Consider the following 19,140-nt stretch of genomic DNA (forward strand, 5'->3'; position numbering starts at 1 on the left):
GACAGGCGGGAGGTAGGAGGGGGAGCGGGGGCGATGCTACGATATGAACTAGACGCGTCTAGCTTCACTGTACTATCAGATCCGCTCGCCCCTAACGAGATCCGCGGCTTGTTTGGTTTTAATAATCAGTATCCTGGAGTAGCTACCTCGCGATAATAAATAAGGGTATCAAACAAAAGGCTTAACATACACAAGCAAACCACGGTATGTACGTGCGTTGCTTAAAATCAGCTGCCGACAATTTTTACCTACGATTGCCTTTGTGCAGTCGCGCGGGCGCCGGCTGGCAGCTTATGTAGTTTTGTGCTTTCCGCAAATATTGACGCCCAGGTGCAACATACGACACCGGGCGCTCCGCGTTTCTCTCGCAAGCGTGACCGTTGCCCAGGCCAGGTTAGTTTTTCCAGACTGCTCTCACACTACTGAAGTCCGCGTAAATCCATATCGCAGCCTCTCAACGCCGAAAGCATACAACAAACGTCTTCGAATCGAGCACGCATTAATAAAAAAAAGTAAGAGCATTGCACACACGTCATTGGACTCGCCGGCCAACAGCATGGCTCTAGCGGTGCCGGAGTGCGCGGTGTGCCGGAAAAACCGTTTAAACCCCTTCCACCATCCGCCGGGCGTTCCGCCCGCCGGAATGATTTTGGCCGGCACGGAACGACCTTGCCGGAGGTACCGTTTAGAGGCCTTTAGGCTGTGTCAAAAAATTGCTTGGGGCAATTAAGTCTGCTGACGGGCTTTAAAAGAGAAACCTTTACGCCTTCCCCTGACGACACATATAAGAATTCTTTCCTGTTATATCGTGTCTGGGTCTGCTTGTTCGCTTTATTTTTGCTCTTATGGCTCTCCTGACTGCATTTTTCAGCATCTTCTTTGGATTTGTTCGCACATTTTCATAGTAAACCGCAGTTGGCCCTCACACAAAGCTGGAGTACTTTTTACGTACAAACACTAGCCAGCAAAAGACGCAGCGCGAATGACTTCTACCGGCCGATTGACCACACTTCCTGCCACTGCTCCTCCAGAATTACCAACCTGCGTGGCTGAGATAGACCTGCTTTCCTGACGTGCCGTGACGCCGTCTCCCTACTCGCTGCCCCCCCACGATCCCCAAAAGTGCACGCGCTAGGCACAGCTTTGAAGCGAAGCGTTCTATTCCTCACAGGTGCAGTCCTTTCGCCAAAACGCAGTGCAGAAAAAGCCAACCTTACACAATGGGTTTCACAAAACGATGACGATGATGATGCTGGTGTGGTGATGATGATGATGATGATGATGATGATGATGATGATTATGAATATGATTAATATGATGATGATGATGACCAAAGAAACGTGAAACAATTCAACAAAGAAACGCTTTCCGTGGTAGGAATCGAGCCCGAGTCCCTGACGTCATGAAACAGACGTATATAAGATTGCGCCGTTGCGACACTCTGGAAGCAGTTTGGATTTTTGACTTTGACTTTGATTCAGTTTACATGGAAGAAAGTTTCGCGTTTTACCCAGCGTTCTCTTAAGAAGGGGTTTGTAGTTTTGTGAATTCATTGATTGTGTGGTTTAACGCACCGAAGGAACCTCCAGGCTATGAGGCGTGTGGTAGTGGAGATCTCAGAATTAATTTTTCCAACCTGGGAATCTTTAACGTGTGCCGAAGTGTCAACAGATGGGTGTTTTCGCTTTTCACCTTCAACTGAAGAGCAGCCACCACGGCAGGGATAACGCCTCTGCCCTTCAGATCAACAGCATAGCGCCTTAGCCACTGAAGCAATTTTTATTTCAGCCCGAGCCGTGGTGAAGCCGTGACATCCGTGTAGCGTGTTCATCTCGCATCCAAGAGACCCGCCTCGGCGTTCCACCCACACCAATTTGGACCAAATTTCCTCTTAAAAGCCAGCCCTTGCTTTGTTACATGAACGACTCTGCAGAGATTGTCAATAGAAATTTTTTTCCGACCTGTTTTGATTCGTTCCGGCTTTTACGGTTTCCACTCCATTCGACAATAGCGACGCCGGATGAATCGAATATAGAGGCAGAACGTGGTTCCGCCTGATTATGTTTCATCATCATCATCCCCATTACCAGCCTACCTACGCCAACTGCACGGCAAAGGCATCTCCCATCACTCGCCAACTACCCCGGTCCTGCGCTAACTGCGACCAATTTATCCCAGCAAACGTCTTGATATCACCTGCCCACCTAACTTTCTGCCGCCCCCTGCCACGCTTGCCTTCTTTAGGGATCCACTCTGTTACCCTTAACGACCAACGGTTAGCTTGCCTTGCCCACGTTCATTTCTTTTAAATGCAAAGCATTTCAGTAACTCACGATGTCACCCGCGTTGACGTCCGTAGTCGTAGTCCGCACCCCTCCCCCTACACTATATAAAAAAATACTATCCGGTGCCTGGTTTCGAACCCTCGACCCTGCGGGCGGAACGCAATGTACATGGTGCTCTACCCACTGCGCCACAAAGCCGACACAGAATGGGAGGCTACGAACGCGCTTTATATACTTGACTCATTCAAACTACGTCAAGAAGCTGCTGATACAACGCATTCACTACCACCAACTCCCCAAACACTAAACGTTAACGCAATACACCCACCCCCTATGCGACGCATTTACTCGAGTCCCCCTCGCGGGGAGATGGGCCCAATTTTTTTACTTCTAATCTTTTCTTGTTTGTTTGTTGATTATATGTAGTGACCAATAATCATATGTCCTTCTAAGATGCCCTTCTAATATGTCCTTGTGCGTATGTTGATTATGTGTACTAACAAAAAATACTTGTGCTTCCTAGTGCCCACACATATCGCACCTCCATTGAGTGCAGACAAGGCTAAAAATGAACATCTCGCGGGAATAAGCTAGCTCTAACTTGAAGTGCCACTTTTCAAGCGCCGCTAACACTTATGCCATCTATTTAATGATTAGCACTTAGCTAAAATTATGGGGCACTTCATATTTTCGGCATGATATTGCGAAAGGGCTATGATGGAAAAGCATGCAAGAGAGCAAAGTTCCTCAAACAATACTGTAGATATTTTGTAGAAACCCCAAAACGCGTTTTCTGTCTGTTATGACTATAAATCCGCAAACATGCTTTCAGAACCTACAGACACTCATTTACGTATTTTTTTTATTGTGAGGAGCAATTATTCTGGTCATATTTTCCGCCATATCATTTATGTATCTTAACTCGAATAACTTACGTTAACAATTGCATTTATCTCACTGTAACAATTGCAATTTCTCACTGTCCTGACGCACTAGAAAAAATAGCACCTCAGGGTCACATTTACCTAGCATGTATTACTTCTCTTTCGCGGGGCGCGTATTTACATAACAGCTAAGATATTTCTGATAAGTAACGCGTGTCATGGAAACCGCCTTGTAGAGCTATTGTCCTTTTTGTCAGTTATTTGCTGCTATTTCAAAGATATTTCTCATAAGTAACGCGTGTCTCGAAAACCGCCTTGTAGAGCTATTGTCCTTTTTGTCTGTCTTTTGCTGGTCAGGCCGCGTCCGCAGGATCACAGGTGCCCAACTCTGTTTTCGAGGACACGACAGTTTTGTGTATGAACGCGTAGCGTTACGGTCCCCGCTTTACAGAGAAGCCGGCCTCATCAACGGCGATAACTGTGAGATGATGATTATTTTGATGACGATGATTAGTGGATCTCCCTTTAAATCGGGATGTCGGTTTACAGCAACTGACTTGCGCGTTTTATACCACATGCTTGCCCCACTCTTCGCTAACCTAATAGATATGCCACCGCCATTCCCCCTTAACCATGTTTTAAACTCTCATCTCTCCCTCTCCCCTTTTTCTTCCACCCGCTGCTCTAAATTCTCATCCGTATGATTACTCCAACCGCGTACTGACCTGTTCCCCGCTTTTCCTCCACGACCATTCCAGCCGCCTCGTCGTCACCTCTAGGGCTCTAAACCTGAGGCTCCCCCTGACCCCAAATGCCAAACCCGGCCAACGTCGTTTCCCCATTACCATTTGGCGGTCGTATCTCTGTGCAGTTCCTGACAATGCGATATACGGTTTCCCGATCTGCCGCAGCATTCACATGTTTCATCCTGCTGCCTGTAGATACACGTGTGTGCCCGGATTCTCAGGCACCCCACCCGTGCTTCAAACAGAAATGCACTGTCTGGCGTACTGCCATAGAAACTTGCTTTCCGATCTCTCGTTTTTCTGCCCTGTAAATCTCTAGGGGTTTTTTTTGCTTTCATTTTCTGTGCCCACTTCGCCGTCTCTGTTGCCTTTACCTGCTTTTTAACTGTTGTGTATACCACACTTCTGCCTACCGACTGTTGTGTAAACCCCATTTGTGCACACCCCACTTTTCTGTATACCCCACTGTAAAAGGACCCTGCAACACTTTTTAAACTTTTTTTGAAATCCTAAATGCTCGGAGAACGAAGTCACCCAACACACCCACTACTTAGATTAGGGGGTCGCCAAGTACCTCAGCCAAAAATTACTGCTCTATGTCTATCAGATAACTTGTTAACTCACTCAAAAGATTTTCCTCTCTTCTTCGGTCTTGCGTTCTTCGACGGCTCGAATTACGTCCCACAGGCCATATACCGGCTGTTGGCCGGTTTTTCTTCAGTTGCAGCAATGAACGCTTTTCCATAGCTACTTTAAAAAAAGCCACAAAAACAAAGCAGAAGTGTACACATATCTGCTGCGATGAGCAAATCACGCAGTGCCGCTCCGTGCTGGCGATAACTATAGCTTTCGCACTGTCTCCAGACGTGAAGGAAAGAGTGAAAGGGTTATCGGAAGTACGCAGGGTCCCTTTACCCGAGCAAAACATCCCATAGCACCACTTTGCGGCGTTCACTGAAAACCCTGGATCGTAGGGCGCTGCCGTAACTGATGCCAGCAGGTGTGGACAGTTTTCACCGCTACTGAGCACCGTGTGCGTTGAAGAGCATGACAGGGGCATGATGGTGTCATGCGAACCAGTCTCGATAATGCTTGCGCGTTACACGCTTTGTTTGAAATACACATTTCAAGCATCCGTGACACCAAACACGGGAAAAGAGATATGAAGGTTTCCAGTAAAACTATCTTTCCGGGAGAAAACTTGCCTCCAATCCCAGAATTTGGGGTCGTTAGTTGACAGCGTTTTGTGGAAGTTAGACTCGGGTACGCCTCTGGTGTTTATCAGCCACACGTCGAAACCAGCGTCGGCTAAAAGAAAACCTAAAACGGAAGAGACGATAAAGTGAGGTCAATAAATGAGACTCTGCAATCGTGAATTATGAAGAACTCAGTGTGACAAACATACGTAGTTCGTGGCGATCCCAACTTGCGCGCAAGATTCTAGCCAAATGTTCAAATAGAAAATACTTCGGCTTAGCTGAGCTAACGCTTGACATGCAAAGCTAGAGCTTCGCTTAGCCTGGTTAAATGCTGGTTTCACTTTGTTAACCTTTCGTTTAGCTGCAATTGCTACCCTATTCATCCAAAGCTTGGCTTTGTGTACGGTTATTGTTCGGCTTGCGCAACGGCTCTCGGGGTGATATCCGCGAAGTGGTGAGGCGCCGCGTCCCGAAAACGGCTCAAAGCCTCCAGCTCCGGCACAATGCTCACAGAAGACGACGCGGCTTCGCCCTCACTCATGCACGATGCCGATCACGTGGCCAAGTGCTGCGAACTAGCTGCGGAGAGCGCATGCACCAAGCCGGCCGCACGGGCGGCAGCGCGAACGCGGCTGTTGGCGGAGCTCGGCCCGCCGAGTCACGCGGTGCGTTGCCAAGGATACGGCGCAGCTGCGGTCAAATGAAGGTCAGATTTAATGCGGTGGCGCAACCGCTCGATGAGATTAGGTATAGCTTCGCTTTCATGATCATCCTGTATGGTTATCTTGCCTTCGCATTACACGCCCTGCCCACGTCCATTTTTTCTCCCTAATTTCTACTAATATGTCCTCAACACGCGGTTGTTCCCTGACCCACTCCGCTATATTCTCGTCCCTTAACGTTACACCTATCATCTTCCGTTCCATTGCTCGCTGAGTCGTCCTCAATTTAAGTCCAGCCTATTTACTGAGCCTCCAAATTTCTGCCCCGTAGGTGAGTGCCGGTAAGATGCAGCTGTCATACACTTTCCCCTTTAAGGACAATGGTAGGCTGTCATTCGTCATCTAAGAATGCCTTCCGAATGCACCCCACCCCGTTCTTACCCATTTGCTTATCTTTACCTCATGGTTGAGACCTGGGGTCACTACTTGGCCTAAGTAGATATATTCGCGTACCACTTCCATTGCCTCGCCCCCTATCTCAAACCGCTGTGACCTCCCGAGGCTATTGAGCATTACTTTAGTTTGCAGAAAACGAAAGTAAAGCTTTATTGTATTAAATGCAGCTAAGACCGCCACTTTCCCACAGGCTGTCTCTGAATTAAAGCAAGAATGAAAGCTTCGGGGCATTTGCAGAATTATACAGGTATTGGAATGTTTAAAGTTGGCGTTGGCTGTGGTTTTTTTGTAGGGGCAGGAATTACAAAAAAGGGCAGATATGCAAAATACCAAACTAGACCTCATGTTTTTCGCCTGTCTTATGAGCACATCGGTTTGGTTTTCATAGCTACATTAGTTGTACCCACCTGAAGTTTGTGCACAACACTTGCTCACAGTAGTGTTCGGTCCCAAAAGGGCTGCCTGATTCCTCGTAAGGCTCCCAAATGGGGCTCAATGGCGTTGCTAACCTAGGTGTCAAGGTCATATGCATCATCATGGGACTTTGTGGAGCCAGTTTAAATATTAGATATTATTCAGAAAACTTACACCTCTGCCATACAATGAGCTGGTTCGCGAACATAACTACGATTAACAGTGTGGTATTGAAACTGAGTGTTATTACAACGGAGCCTTCTTGGTCTCACTGATGGCGCTTTTGTACCCGAACCATAAAGCAGACAAGGTAAGACTTCACAATGGGAGGGCACATGATGATGGGGATGAAAAAACACTTGCCGTGGTCAGAATGAAACCTGGGTACCGCGCGCTACGAAGCCGACGCCTGTCCAACTGCGTGATCACCGCGCTTAATCGCAGGTTCCAAACAAACGTGTTTTCTTCTCTGCGCTCCTTTGTACTGCGTCCTATTCAATGAACTTTTTTCGTGCAACAATTTGTCTTTGCGGCGCAACCACGTAACTGTTAATAATTGGGGACTGTTGAGCAGTATAGCGCCGATCTGAATTTGAAGTTTATCTTGGTACTTGGCAGCGCCGAAAGAATTCTGTGGTCTCTGCCACGCTCTTCCTTCCATGAAAACACTCATTGCAAGGCGTAATTAGGAGAGTTCTAGTTTATCCGATTGAAAATGGCGAGCGTTCTACACGCAGTAGCAAAATCTGATGATTGTTATGTTGTTCTATGAAGGTATGTTTAAAATATAAACTGTTATGCAGCTGAAGTAAGTGGCCCGCCGATTTGAAGCACAACAACGTTTGTAGAATAGCAGCTTTCATAACGGACGTAGAAAAGGTAAGGACTCGAAAAAAATAATTGTGTTTCTAAACACGCAAAATGCTTCCTTCAGACAAATCCGCCAAATTCCTGCGCTCCAGTCGCCATTCTCCCTCTTTATTTTTCAAATTTATGTGCTTTACACCACTTTACGTTATTTTACTGTAACTCGCGGGTGGCCATTTCTAGTAGAGTGCTTTTTTTCTGTACGGCACGGTGATGTGGCAGTTCAGCACATGCTATCTTCAGTTTAGAATGTTTCAATAGTCGAACTCTGCAAATGCAAGGACTGCTGTGCTATATTAAAATTGCGATAGAGTGTCGAGGTCGGCGCGATTTAGAAATTGCTTTTTAGAGGCTTTCAAACATGAAATAGTGTTTACTCACCGTGGTTAGGAAAACCAGTATTTACAATTTGCTCTATTCTTTGAACGCAAACCCTGAAAATAAGCAGTGCCCCCATACCTCCCCAAAATTTTACTATTCTGAATATTTTTGCGCCAGATTCAGAAACAGTAGCCACATTATTCGTCTTCAAGTGAAATCGGTAATCCTCCGCACATGAACCATCCATTCTTATCAGCCAACGTTGTGGTCTTAGTGTGCATCCACTGCACTGCTACAAGCAGGAAATACCCCGTTTGACGGCTATTAACGAGAAAGTGCAGACGTACAGAGCATTCTTTTGACGCAATTCAGGATACGAGCCCAGCATAAAAATTAAGGGAATCTTTTTAGATTCTTTGACACTGACTATTCTTATAATATTCCTTTATTTTGAAGTGGGGACTCAAGATCTAGTAAGGTATGCGGAAGGCTGTAAAAAAAGGTGAGGGCGTCTACATCATGTTCTGTATCCCCGTGGCACTTGCGAAAGTCCACAGGGGCATCACAATCTCTTTTGGGCGAGTCAGGCAAAGAGGAGGCAATGCCAATTATTGGAGGGTCTTGATTTTCGGCGGACGATGAGCCCGTCTCTCCGCCGCGAACCCTGAGCATTCCCACAGCATGTGCTGCATTGTAAGCCTCGTTGGCGCGTGACACGAGGAGCAGGTCACGATGGTCGTCTCCCTGGAGTTTTCTGAGGGTTCTGTCAAGTGTCTTGAGCGTCAGGGAACGTGTTCCCGCCACTTTGCGAGCATTTCATCCGTAAAACAGCCTCGGCTCTCATTTTGTATACCAGGACTTGGGCCCTGCTGGGACGCCCTCATGGCAGTGGGCGTGGGTCACACTGATTAAAATGCATGCAGTATCACATACAAATAATACCGCAAGTGAGCTAAACAAGCTCGTGATCAGGTAGTAGGTGAATAAAAAATGATACGGATTTAACTGATTACAGAAAAGATTACTCCTAACGGCGCTGTTTGTAATCAGGACTATTTGACAATGTCACGTTCATATCCTCAATTTTTGGCCAACTTGAACGACCTGCGCACCAGTCATTTAGAGGCCTGTTGAAACTTTTTTCAACTCACCGAACGTTTCAAGTAAGTGAATTTAAACCAAAAGCGTAATCGCAGAGTACAACCTCATTATTTTGTGCAGAAAATTAGTTAGGCATTAGTATGTGTCTGGGTGGAAACCTCCAAACTGCTCTTTAGAACTGTGCTTGGTGGACTTTATTGGCGCATAAAATTTTCGGGTATCTATCATAGATGGAAGTAGTTTAGATGTTATTATTTTTATTTTGCCTTGTTTATAAAGCACCACAGCTATGCTTTCACAACTGTTATCTGCCCATCTATAAATGTCGGGCAGAGACCCAGCAGTACCGTGTGAACTGTTAGGCTTCCTAATTTTTAAGCTCCTTGATTTGCTTGTTTCGGTTTGCCGCTTCCTTGCAGATTAGGCAGCGACAAACCACGTACTGCCTCCGTGCGTTGCGTGCTCCCAACATGCTTGCACACAACATCAAGGCTTAAACGGAAATAAGAACTTGAACCAAAACTTCTATCACCATCTGCATAAATTTATGATAAGAAATCTATCTGTTTTAAGCACTCATACACGCTGTTGCATTTACCGCTTTGTTATGAAAGTCGTGAGACTTCAAATATATCGTCTGGGGCCTGCTTGCATGATACAGAGACAACGCGCTGAAGAGTGGCGGTCCTGTAGCTTCATTTTGGCCACAAGCTCGGACAACTACAGTTCGACCTCTTCCTCTATAACCAACAATGAGAAACGAGATTATACTTGATGTTATATCATTGACCCTGAGTGCTTTCCTAAGGAGCACCGGCTTCAGGTACTGTTTTTGTGGCGGTAAACGGTCCGCCTGCTTGCGCTTTCAGTAACATTCAAGCTGTCTCATCACCTTCGCTTCAAAACTGATGCTTCACCAAAGCCAGCTGAAGGAGAGTTCAATGCTCACCGCACCTGAATTACTTGACAAAATGCATGAAACTTTCTGGGATCTGGTTTTGGGCTAAATGCGCCAGAAGCGATGTCAACTCCCCGAATTCTCTTCTCATGTCGCGCCATGATCACTTACTAGTGCCAGCAGTTCCAACATGGCGTCCGAACACGGTTTAACAAAATTTGAGAATAGCACCTTCATTTGCGGCACGGCTCATAGCTAGCATTCTGTTGCCTGAGCGCATATTGCTGTGTGCGTGGCCTGTGTGCCTGTCCTGCAAGGCCGCAAAGAACGCCTCGCCCCAGCTTTACTTCGTGTTTCCCTATACCCAGTGCTCTTAAAGCGGCTACAAATTGTGAGTGGGAAGGAAGAGCATGTGTGCCTAGAGCGCCTCACTACTGCGCCTTCAAATATGCCCGCTACCGGGTAATCATGATACCGGGTAATCAACGGCTAGTTGATTTTTAGATGTCTCACCAACTGCTTTGTGCTTTGCGCATAACTGTCAGTCCTTTGACATGGTATATGTTTTGGCAGCCAGCGGAAGTTCAGGCATACAGCATACAGTGCTCTTTTTTCAGGAGCTGTGAAGCCGTAGTTCGGCTTGACCGCGATGGTGTGATTGATATCTCGTCGCGCAGTGCCGGGCTTTTAGATGCGACGCCTCTCTTTAACTCGCCTTGTCCCTTCGGCGTCCATCCGTAGTCCGCATCCCTCCCCCATTCTCCTCGCCACGCCAGCTGCGCGGTAACGCCGCTCTCACCGCAACGCCATCTCTGTGTTAGCGCCTGCTCTCACCGCAACGCCAACTGTGCGTCAGCGGGCGTTAGCGCTCGATTAACACATGCGCATGCGCTGCTCTCTCTCATTCTCCTCACCGTTAACGCGCGGTACTAATAAACGCGATAACTGCGCCGCTCCGCTCAGTCGCTTCACCGCCGCCGCTCCGATGACATCCGATGACCTCCGATGATTTGAATGGAGACTAACAGGTCTGCTACCGCGATGGTCGGCGCAACCTTAACAAGCACCGCCAAGGTGCGTCGAATCACCCCATGGTTTTCCCCCGCGGAAAGATGTGGTCAATTTTTTTGCTTACGAGTTGAGCGCAAATATATGCCCTTTCCCTTCACCTCGGTGAGGGGGAGGAGGAGCATCCCAATGGGACCACCACTACGCCAGCGGCCGGCTGTTAGGAACGTGATCCCTTACGGTGACTTCGCAAACTCTAGAAAGCTCTCGTCGGGTTTCCCTCGGTTAAGAGCGCTCGGCCGAGTGATGGAAGGTGTTCGCCAAGTGAAGCATCGATTAAGAGCTCCGCGCATTTCACCTTCCTAACGAAATGTGCCCAGCCAAGTAAACATCCAAGCGAAAACGCCGAGAACATCGACGCAGTAGTGGTACCAAAAGGCATCAGCAAATCAGCCGCAACACAAAAAGATTGTTTGCTATGAAGAAACGGCGTTACCGAGTGACCCAGTGGTATGTTCTTGAGAAGCAGCAAATTCGCCGTATGTGCGTTTCAAAATCAGGCGGGCTAAGAATTGCCAGCTCTTCACCAGTAGTAATCGTGCGCCCCTGCAAAAGCATGGCTAATTGCCGTTGTTAAATCTTTCCTCAATCGAATCTCCGCTGTGGTTCGTGATCACGTCCATGATCAGCTTCGAATGTTTTTGCTATAAAGAGGTTTTAAAGTTACATTTTCTGAAATGTTTATAACCTTTTTTAGGCATGCAGACACTACCGGTGATCTAGACAAGCGGCATTTCAAGTAATACATTTAAAACAAAATGTCGCACCTTCTCAATTTGCGGAATTAGTGTTTGTGTTTTAATTTCTGTTTTTTTTACCTCTTGTGCTGTCAATTTCTTCGACAATTTGTCTTTATTTCGCAGTAACGATTAACCTTGTATTAACCAGTTATTATTAAGCTTTATGATTACCAGTTATGATTAACCTTGCATTAATCAATCTATTAACCTCACCAATAAGGCAATTGGTGCAGATACGAGGCAATTTCCGTTTGCTGTATTTACTGTTTTCTTTCACGCTTGTACTTATTTTACATGGGTTAATTATTTTTATCCTAATCGCACGAGGGCGGTGCATAACACATGTTTATTCTCGTTAGCTCATTTTTACTTCTTTGTTCAGTGTTTCGTTTGTCTGGTTTCTTCGACAACTAATTTTATGTACGCTATTACAAAAACCATATCTGTCAACTTTATTGATTACTCGTACTCGTTTTTCCTGAAATACAACGCATTAAACGGTATGTGTCTTGCAATACCCTGTAAAGAAGGATACCGTATTAAAATGAGGTTGTATATCTTGCCCGCTCTGCCAACTAGCGCGCTCCCGCGGCTGGAGTGCCATTGGCTTTCCCAGCGGCATCAGGGCTATAAAGTGGGCCGCCAGCTGAGCATTGGTCGGTATAGTTATGTTTTAAAAAGATTTCACGCTTTCCAGTGGGGTTGTAACTGGCTTACTGGTGAAGTAGTAACTGGCTTACTTCATTTCCGTATCTGTTTCAATATGGTATAAAGTGCTCGTTTAGGACGATGTTACATGCACCTATTCAGTTGTCGGGAAGAGTAAACGCGTCAGTTGCGCTCTGCTTAAACTGGCCACGAAAAAGAAATAAAACCTTGTTCACTTTGAAAAAACTTGTCTTTTGTGACTTACTCACCTGTAGACCCGATTCGTAGAGGTTTTTAACCGGAAAACCCAATAACTACAAAAAAATACTCATATTTTGCGCGCCATGATGTTTGTAGTACCGCAACTAAGCAACCCAAAAAAAGTGGTTATCAATGTCCCAGCTGCACGTTAGCATTCAAATGACACAGCTGCTAGCTGCACAGAGAAGATTCTTGACGCTAGAGTCGTGGCCCTAAAGTGACTCTAGTGTCGCACGCGACATTTGGTTTCTTTTATACCCAGGTTATTTTTTTAACCCGAAAGTGTTTTTTTCTGGGATTTACCAAGATCTGACTGACGTGATATCTGTCAGGGAAATGACATCGCCAGAAAACGTTCTATTGACGCGGCCGCGCCAGGATGGACGCTTTAACCACTGCGCTATAAGCTGAAGGGCAGGCAGTTATATGAACGCCCCATATACCATTTTTGTAATGTGCTCCGTTTAGGTGGTGCTGCCGTCTAAGGGACGTGAAGCGAAGTAGTCCATACAGATGCTAATGAGCACCGGTAGTTGGCGCCAGATGAGCTCTTCGCAATGATACCGTCTGACGTACTCTCCAGGGAACAGGAACGTGGTGGTCGCACATTTGCCAAAGCTACGCGCCAACAGGTCGTTGCTCGCCAAGCACACCGACAAGACAGTCTCGCAAATCATGTTTTTTCGCGCAGCGGACCGTGAGTTCACCAAACGATTCGCTGGAAAACCGTTTGGTTTCGATCGCATGGTTTCCGAGTGCGTGTGGTTTCATTGGGGTGTACGCTTTGTACTGGCGCGTTCAATCTAGTGTCTAATGTTGATGCGTCTGACGGTGTCGTACTGAGTAAATATACATTGCGATGAGCAAGTTCATATCAATGCAGAATAAACATTCGACTGATCCTGTGAAGGCACATTTAACTTTCGTGTTTTACAGATTCCTATGAAAGAGGGATCAACCACAGTATTTTTTATTTTGTGCTAAAATCTGTTCAATTGTTATCGGGACAAACCAGCCTTCTTGATAAACCAAATTTGACTGACTTTAAGGCAGTCGGATGCAACAGTACAGTTGTCGAGAACCATAAAGATATGAAGCATAATTTTTCTTAAGTGCATTTGTCTCGCACATCCATAGACCCAAACACGAAGTTCTGTTCTCTTACCTGGACTCTGCGAAGGATAGTTGGCGACCCAGCATCCGGCGTTCATAGTGATGCCGTGCACCACGAGCACAGGCGGGCGCCTCTCAGTCGTGTTTAAATCTTTCGGTCCTGTTATCCTGTCCATTTCCAGAATGTAGCCATCCTGGGTGGTTATCTTATGGGTCTCTACCTTGTGGCCGAATCTGCCCATCAGAGAAGCCTGCGAGAAGACACGTCCGAGATGTCATTATTCACCTTTGCTGTGATAATTGTTCGTTTTTTGTTGATAAGGAATATCCCGACGCATTGTGATCTGCCTAAGTAGGCCGAAATGTTGCCTAGGAGACGGGCATATTTGTCGTGCTTTGAAATACATTTCTTCGCGCACAAAAGGTACTTTCAGATATCGTAACTTTAAATCTGACTTCGCGCTGTTTACTGAAAAATATTTCAGCCGAGGGGTGACCTACAGTCTGCGCACTATTACCTCAGTGGGGCCGATATACCGAACAAACCATGGCATTCAGGCATTAGCAAATCAAACAACATTCTTCATTAGCACATGTCCCTCTGTGTTGGAACAAGCCCACTTAGACAAAACGGTGCACCATTCGACAATGTTAAATAAAAACTTTATTAAAATTACTGCGAATGAGGTTGACTCAACGAAATCTTACTGTTACTACTGATGATGTGATGTATTTCTTCTGTGCGTGGCCCTAATTTTCTAATATTGTTCACCTACCGAGAGATGTACGGCATACGTGTCTGTGTATTCATTACCATTGCTGCTAAGACTTACTTTATTGTGTTTATTTCCAATATACGTATATGCACAGCTATACGATGTGTAAATGGGAGACGTGGGCCCCGTCAGGACACGTTTGTATCTCATTTTGCCTTGCCTCGTTGGCATACATATCCAACTAAACATTTGACTCAATTTGGTTTTATTTCATGTGAGCAAGCCAGGTTCGAAACAAATTTCTTCAGCCTAACAACTCTCCAACAAAATTCAATGCTTCAGGGATGCCGAGGAAGGATGGATCAAATGTTAAAATTTGAAGTTAATAGCCATCTCACGTGCGTCCGTGCATCTGTACGGGTAAACGTTCCTAAAATTATTTTCGCTTTTGTCACGCCTACAGTTCATTTTGTAACATAAAAATTCAATTCGTTGACGTTAGCCGTTCCACCCAGACGGCGACTGTAAGCTGCGTTTAAAACTTTTGTCACGACAAGGGAAGGTGAGAGTGTGCTTTTCAATGCCGTGTTCCTATGAATGACAGCCATGTTGAGAATCGAACGCGGTCAAGAGCCTTTCTATACCTTATGATATTGACCGGCGCACTCCGCATGCCTATCAAATCGGTTTCTTTTCATCTGTCAGCCGTGCGAAGGTCCCGTGACTGTGAAGCTCTCGTAGGACTATTAAATGAGCGTTATTTTCTGTAAAGCCATGCTAATACCTCCATCGGGCATTCACTGCTTATGATGAATCCTTTTCGAAAAAATGTTAAACATTTTGACCAACAGTTGTACACGTTAACTAAATACTGCTCTGCGTATAAGGAAATGGTTAAAATACTCGCTCACTAGCAAAAGACAGCCGTATTTAATGAAGAGCCGTGCTTTTGGCCCCCACTAGCACACAAACTAAGGCTTCCATGCGCAGCGAGAACACTTTTGCCTTAGGCTATGTACCATTTCGTTGAAGCCTGACAGATCCTTAACATGAAACATTGTCCGAACGTCGTTCAGTACGAAATAATTCATTTGTTGTTCTTAATTGGTACAGAGTGGTGATATCGCACGAGAAAGCACAACTGAATTATGTTCAATGCAACCTGATCCAACATATTCCGTATCGTTCCCGAGCTAAGGTATATTAACATCACGCGAAAACCCTGGTCAATTTGTACTAACACCGTTTACCACTTAAATAAATATTATTTTACCGTGATAATTTATTTCTCTGTTCCACACTACAGCGCCGTGCAGCTCTTAATGTTTCAAAGCGACAGGTATGGTCGCCTCACGTGGACCGAAGGACCGCTGCTCTACACACATCACTTTCGTGGAAAATTAAACAAATACTAACAATCACAAGAATCAAACACTACTATAAAGCGCTATTATTCAATGTAAAGTATGGTAGCTGGGGCATAAAACAACAACACCAGGTACAAAAAATTTCAGGAGCATGATTTAAATGTTAAGGCACAAAGGGGCAAAATAACAGCCAACCGAAACAGCACGCATAAATGGTTCGCATCCTCAAGCAGTAATTTGAAAATGCTGCAATCCTCAAGTAGCAATTTCAAAATAAACACTTCAGAAATGAAGGAGGAAGGAAATTGTTTTAATATACCGGAGCTCGCTTAGCGTCTGCGGTAACCTCCGAATCTTCAGCGGCGATTCCTTGCAACGGTTTTATAATCAAAAGACATGCGATGAAGAACATTGTGAATACCATCCTGGCCATTATCACCGCCCGAGTGACTTCTCACGGCAACGCAACGAAACCCCGAGTGTTTTCCAGGACCCTCTGGCTGCTCACGCACGGATAAGCAGCCCAATACCCGCTGCCGTATAAGTAGGAGGCGCCCTTTTTTTTTGGTGCTTTCTGACCATGCGACCATAAACACCTGTATGAACCCCCCTCGGCAACAAATGTAGGTCATTTACTATCGATTGATGTTAAACAGGGCTGAGAGCTAAGCAAAACAGCGCTCTCTGATGTCAGCACAGGTGCTTGTCGTTGTGCAGTCATCTCCACAGCCGAACATGCACGGGTAATCCAAACAGCAGCCCGACCAGATGCGTCGACTTTCGTACGTGTCATGTTAGAAGTGGCGCATGAAGTCATGCACTCTAGAAGTAAAATAACGGTTTTTTGTATCTCTGACTGCAGTTAGAATCTTTGTTCTGTTCGTTTTCTCTGTCACGTGCCAGAGAAAGCTATTTACAACTACACGTGAAGAAACATGAAAGCAGTAAAATATATTCGGCCGGTAGTATTTCGCTAGCAGAGATTCGGTTGGCTCAGAGTCTTGAGTCGCATTCTTGTGCGCGTGGCCAGCGTATTAGGGATGTCTTCTGATGAAATCACCAGATTTTCAGAGCATCAGCTGTAGCATTCCATTCACAGTTGCAATAAAAATTAAAAAAACGTGCTATATTTCTTGTTTTTTGGCCTTTTGAAAGCTTTTCTTCATTCTCACCAATAGCGGTACATTTGTGCAATGAAAGCAAGAACACGACATAAGGCAATATCTATTAATAAAGTTCTCAAACAGAAGGAAGGCCGATTTTTGCTGAAGGGCATTTGCTATAGCTCCTGAAAAACTGGTTACATACATAAGGGTCGATCTGCTGCGATCGTACATTTGTTTAACCTAACTTCAGTATTTAACTCTCCCCAGACTGCGTCTAGGAGCATTCGTACCCTAAGCAAAGTTCACTTTTCCCGGCAATCACGGGAAACTCACAGGACCTTTATTCAGGCATAACTTTTGTTCTCATCTCGAGACCACACGATAGGCGTCGAGCGTTTAGGGCATGAGCCAAAACAGGCCAGACAGAAAAGATGGTGTAAAAACCCTAACAAGGCAACCAGCATAGTGTCCAAGGAGCATGCGACACCGCAGCACGACATCAAACAGCCCAGTCACACAACCGTTGAATATCAGAGCAGCACCACTATAAAACCGCACAGCGTCAGAATCGCACGTGAAATGCCATGGCACCAACCTGCAGTATCGTCTCCAACTTTTGGGATCTGCACAGGAATCTCTGCACTACAGCTTTCATCGCTTCAGCGTACGTCATTGCGGGCTGTAATTCTAACCCTGAACGAGAGTACATTTCTACAAATAAAACAAAATGTTCACTATTAGCCTGCCGCCGTCCATTTTCTTTCGTTTATTCTTTAATCGATAGGCTAGGAGAGATGAAATCACCTTTCGGAAGCAGTTTGCACCACGCGGTTCAGTACTGCAAGTTATCCCACTTTTATACACTCTCTGACACTATTTTGCGCTCGGGCTACGAAAAGAGAACGCTTGGTAAGCACTGAGCACAGCCCCACTTGGTAAATTGTCAGCGCTGCATGTGTTTTTGTTTTTGTACGATCCCATTTGAATGCTGAATGAGGCTGTAAAATAAAAGCTGCAGGCAATTTTATCCGCGTTCTTAGGAACTGTTGAGTCACAAATGATGTAAATGCTTCGAAAAGTCGCGCCCTTCATTTATTTCTACGGGCCGCTTGCAGCGCTATGCTTAGACGCCTTCCATTACTGATGTGTAAAGTGCGCGTCAAGCGTGTCTAGGGCAAGCGCACGCGCGGCTTCCGGGCACGCTGGCGTCATCTGCGGATAGTGGCTGGGTTGAAGATAGCTTGCCATTGCGCGTGAGTGGATCTCGGACAGGCTCGGGTGGGTCGTCTTATAGCATGGGCCTCTCAAATTTAGAGACGCCACGTCCCACAATGGGCGCTTTTATTCTGAAATGTCAATCGTAGGCGGTGACACGGGGTAAGCGGGTAATTTGACGCCATGCATTATCAGTGAAGCCATTACTTAATCGCACAAAAGTTTTGACGGAAAGCGCTGCAGTGCGTTTTGTTGCGTGCTTTTTGTTTTCTAAACATGAGATTCAGAAGATTAGCGTAAGTGGTTTTCTAGCATTGCGTAACCGCCTGATGGGTTATTGTACCGCTTTGAACGACGCGTCTATCTGGCCTGTCAAGGCTCCCGGCTGCCATTGTGAAAGACAATCGCCCCTCTAGGGTGGTGGCGTCTGCAAATTCGAGCGGCACATGCGAAACAAAGAACGGCCTGACCCTGTCCAAGATCGGCGCACGCGCAATGGCAAGCTACCTCTAACCCAGCTGCTATCCGCAGACGTTGCCCGCACACTCCCAAGCCACGCACTCGCTTGCCCTAGACAAGCCTACGCGCACTGTACATGAAATGGTGGAATGCGTTAGGTTAGTATAGCGCGCAGTACTGACCCCCTAAGCTTAGGTCTTGTTGAGCAACTAAGCCGTGCAAAGCAGAGCCTCTGCAAAATGAGCAAGGGCTATTCCAATCTGTGAAGGTTGACGACCGGCGAGGTTCAGGTAACGCAAAGTCTAAACATCGGTACGAACTCGGCGTCACAATACCTTTGTCCTGCTACTTAAGTTGGGTTTGTTGAACAACCCCAGACTTTATTATAGCACGTGAGCTGTACTACTGTGAAAATTGAAAGCGACAATAACGCCATCTTTGCGGCGCTGATGTCACGTGTTCGAACGACAGGGCTGGTTTCTGCACCGAATCACTCCTCATTCGGCAGCAACTGCCTGTAAGCAAGCAAGCATGCAAAGAAAAAAATCACGGAAGCTTGCACCCATGCGCAAGGATTGAATGGCGAAGCTACTGTAGGTGAGCATTGCCGGACA

General features: G+C 46.1%; 1 protein-coding gene across 1 annotated transcript; it reads right to left on the reverse strand.

Moving 5' to 3' along the window:
• Positions 1-3,541: 3,541 nt before the first annotated feature.
• LOC144143374 (lipase lipl-4-like) lies at positions 3,542-16,238 on the reverse strand. Its single transcript, XM_077675139.1, has 4 exons — positions 16,066-16,238; positions 13,716-13,914; positions 5,121-5,235; positions 3,542-3,557 (listed from the first exon to the last, which is right to left on the reverse strand). Exons 1-4 carry the CDS (start codon positions 16,177-16,179, stop codon positions 3,542-3,544), a joined length of 444 nt encoding a protein of 147 aa, XP_077531265.1. The 5' UTR covers positions 16,180-16,238.
• Positions 16,239-19,140: the final 2,902 nt, after the last annotated feature.

Source organism: Haemaphysalis longicornis, unplaced genomic scaffold (assembly GCF_048455015.1).
Source record: "Haemaphysalis longicornis isolate Haplotype H1 unplaced genomic scaffold, Haemaphysalis longicornis Haplotype H1 scaffold_6, whole genome shotgun sequence".
Lineage (NCBI taxonomy): Eukaryota > Metazoa > Arthropoda > Arachnida > Ixodida > Ixodidae > Haemaphysalis > Haemaphysalis longicornis.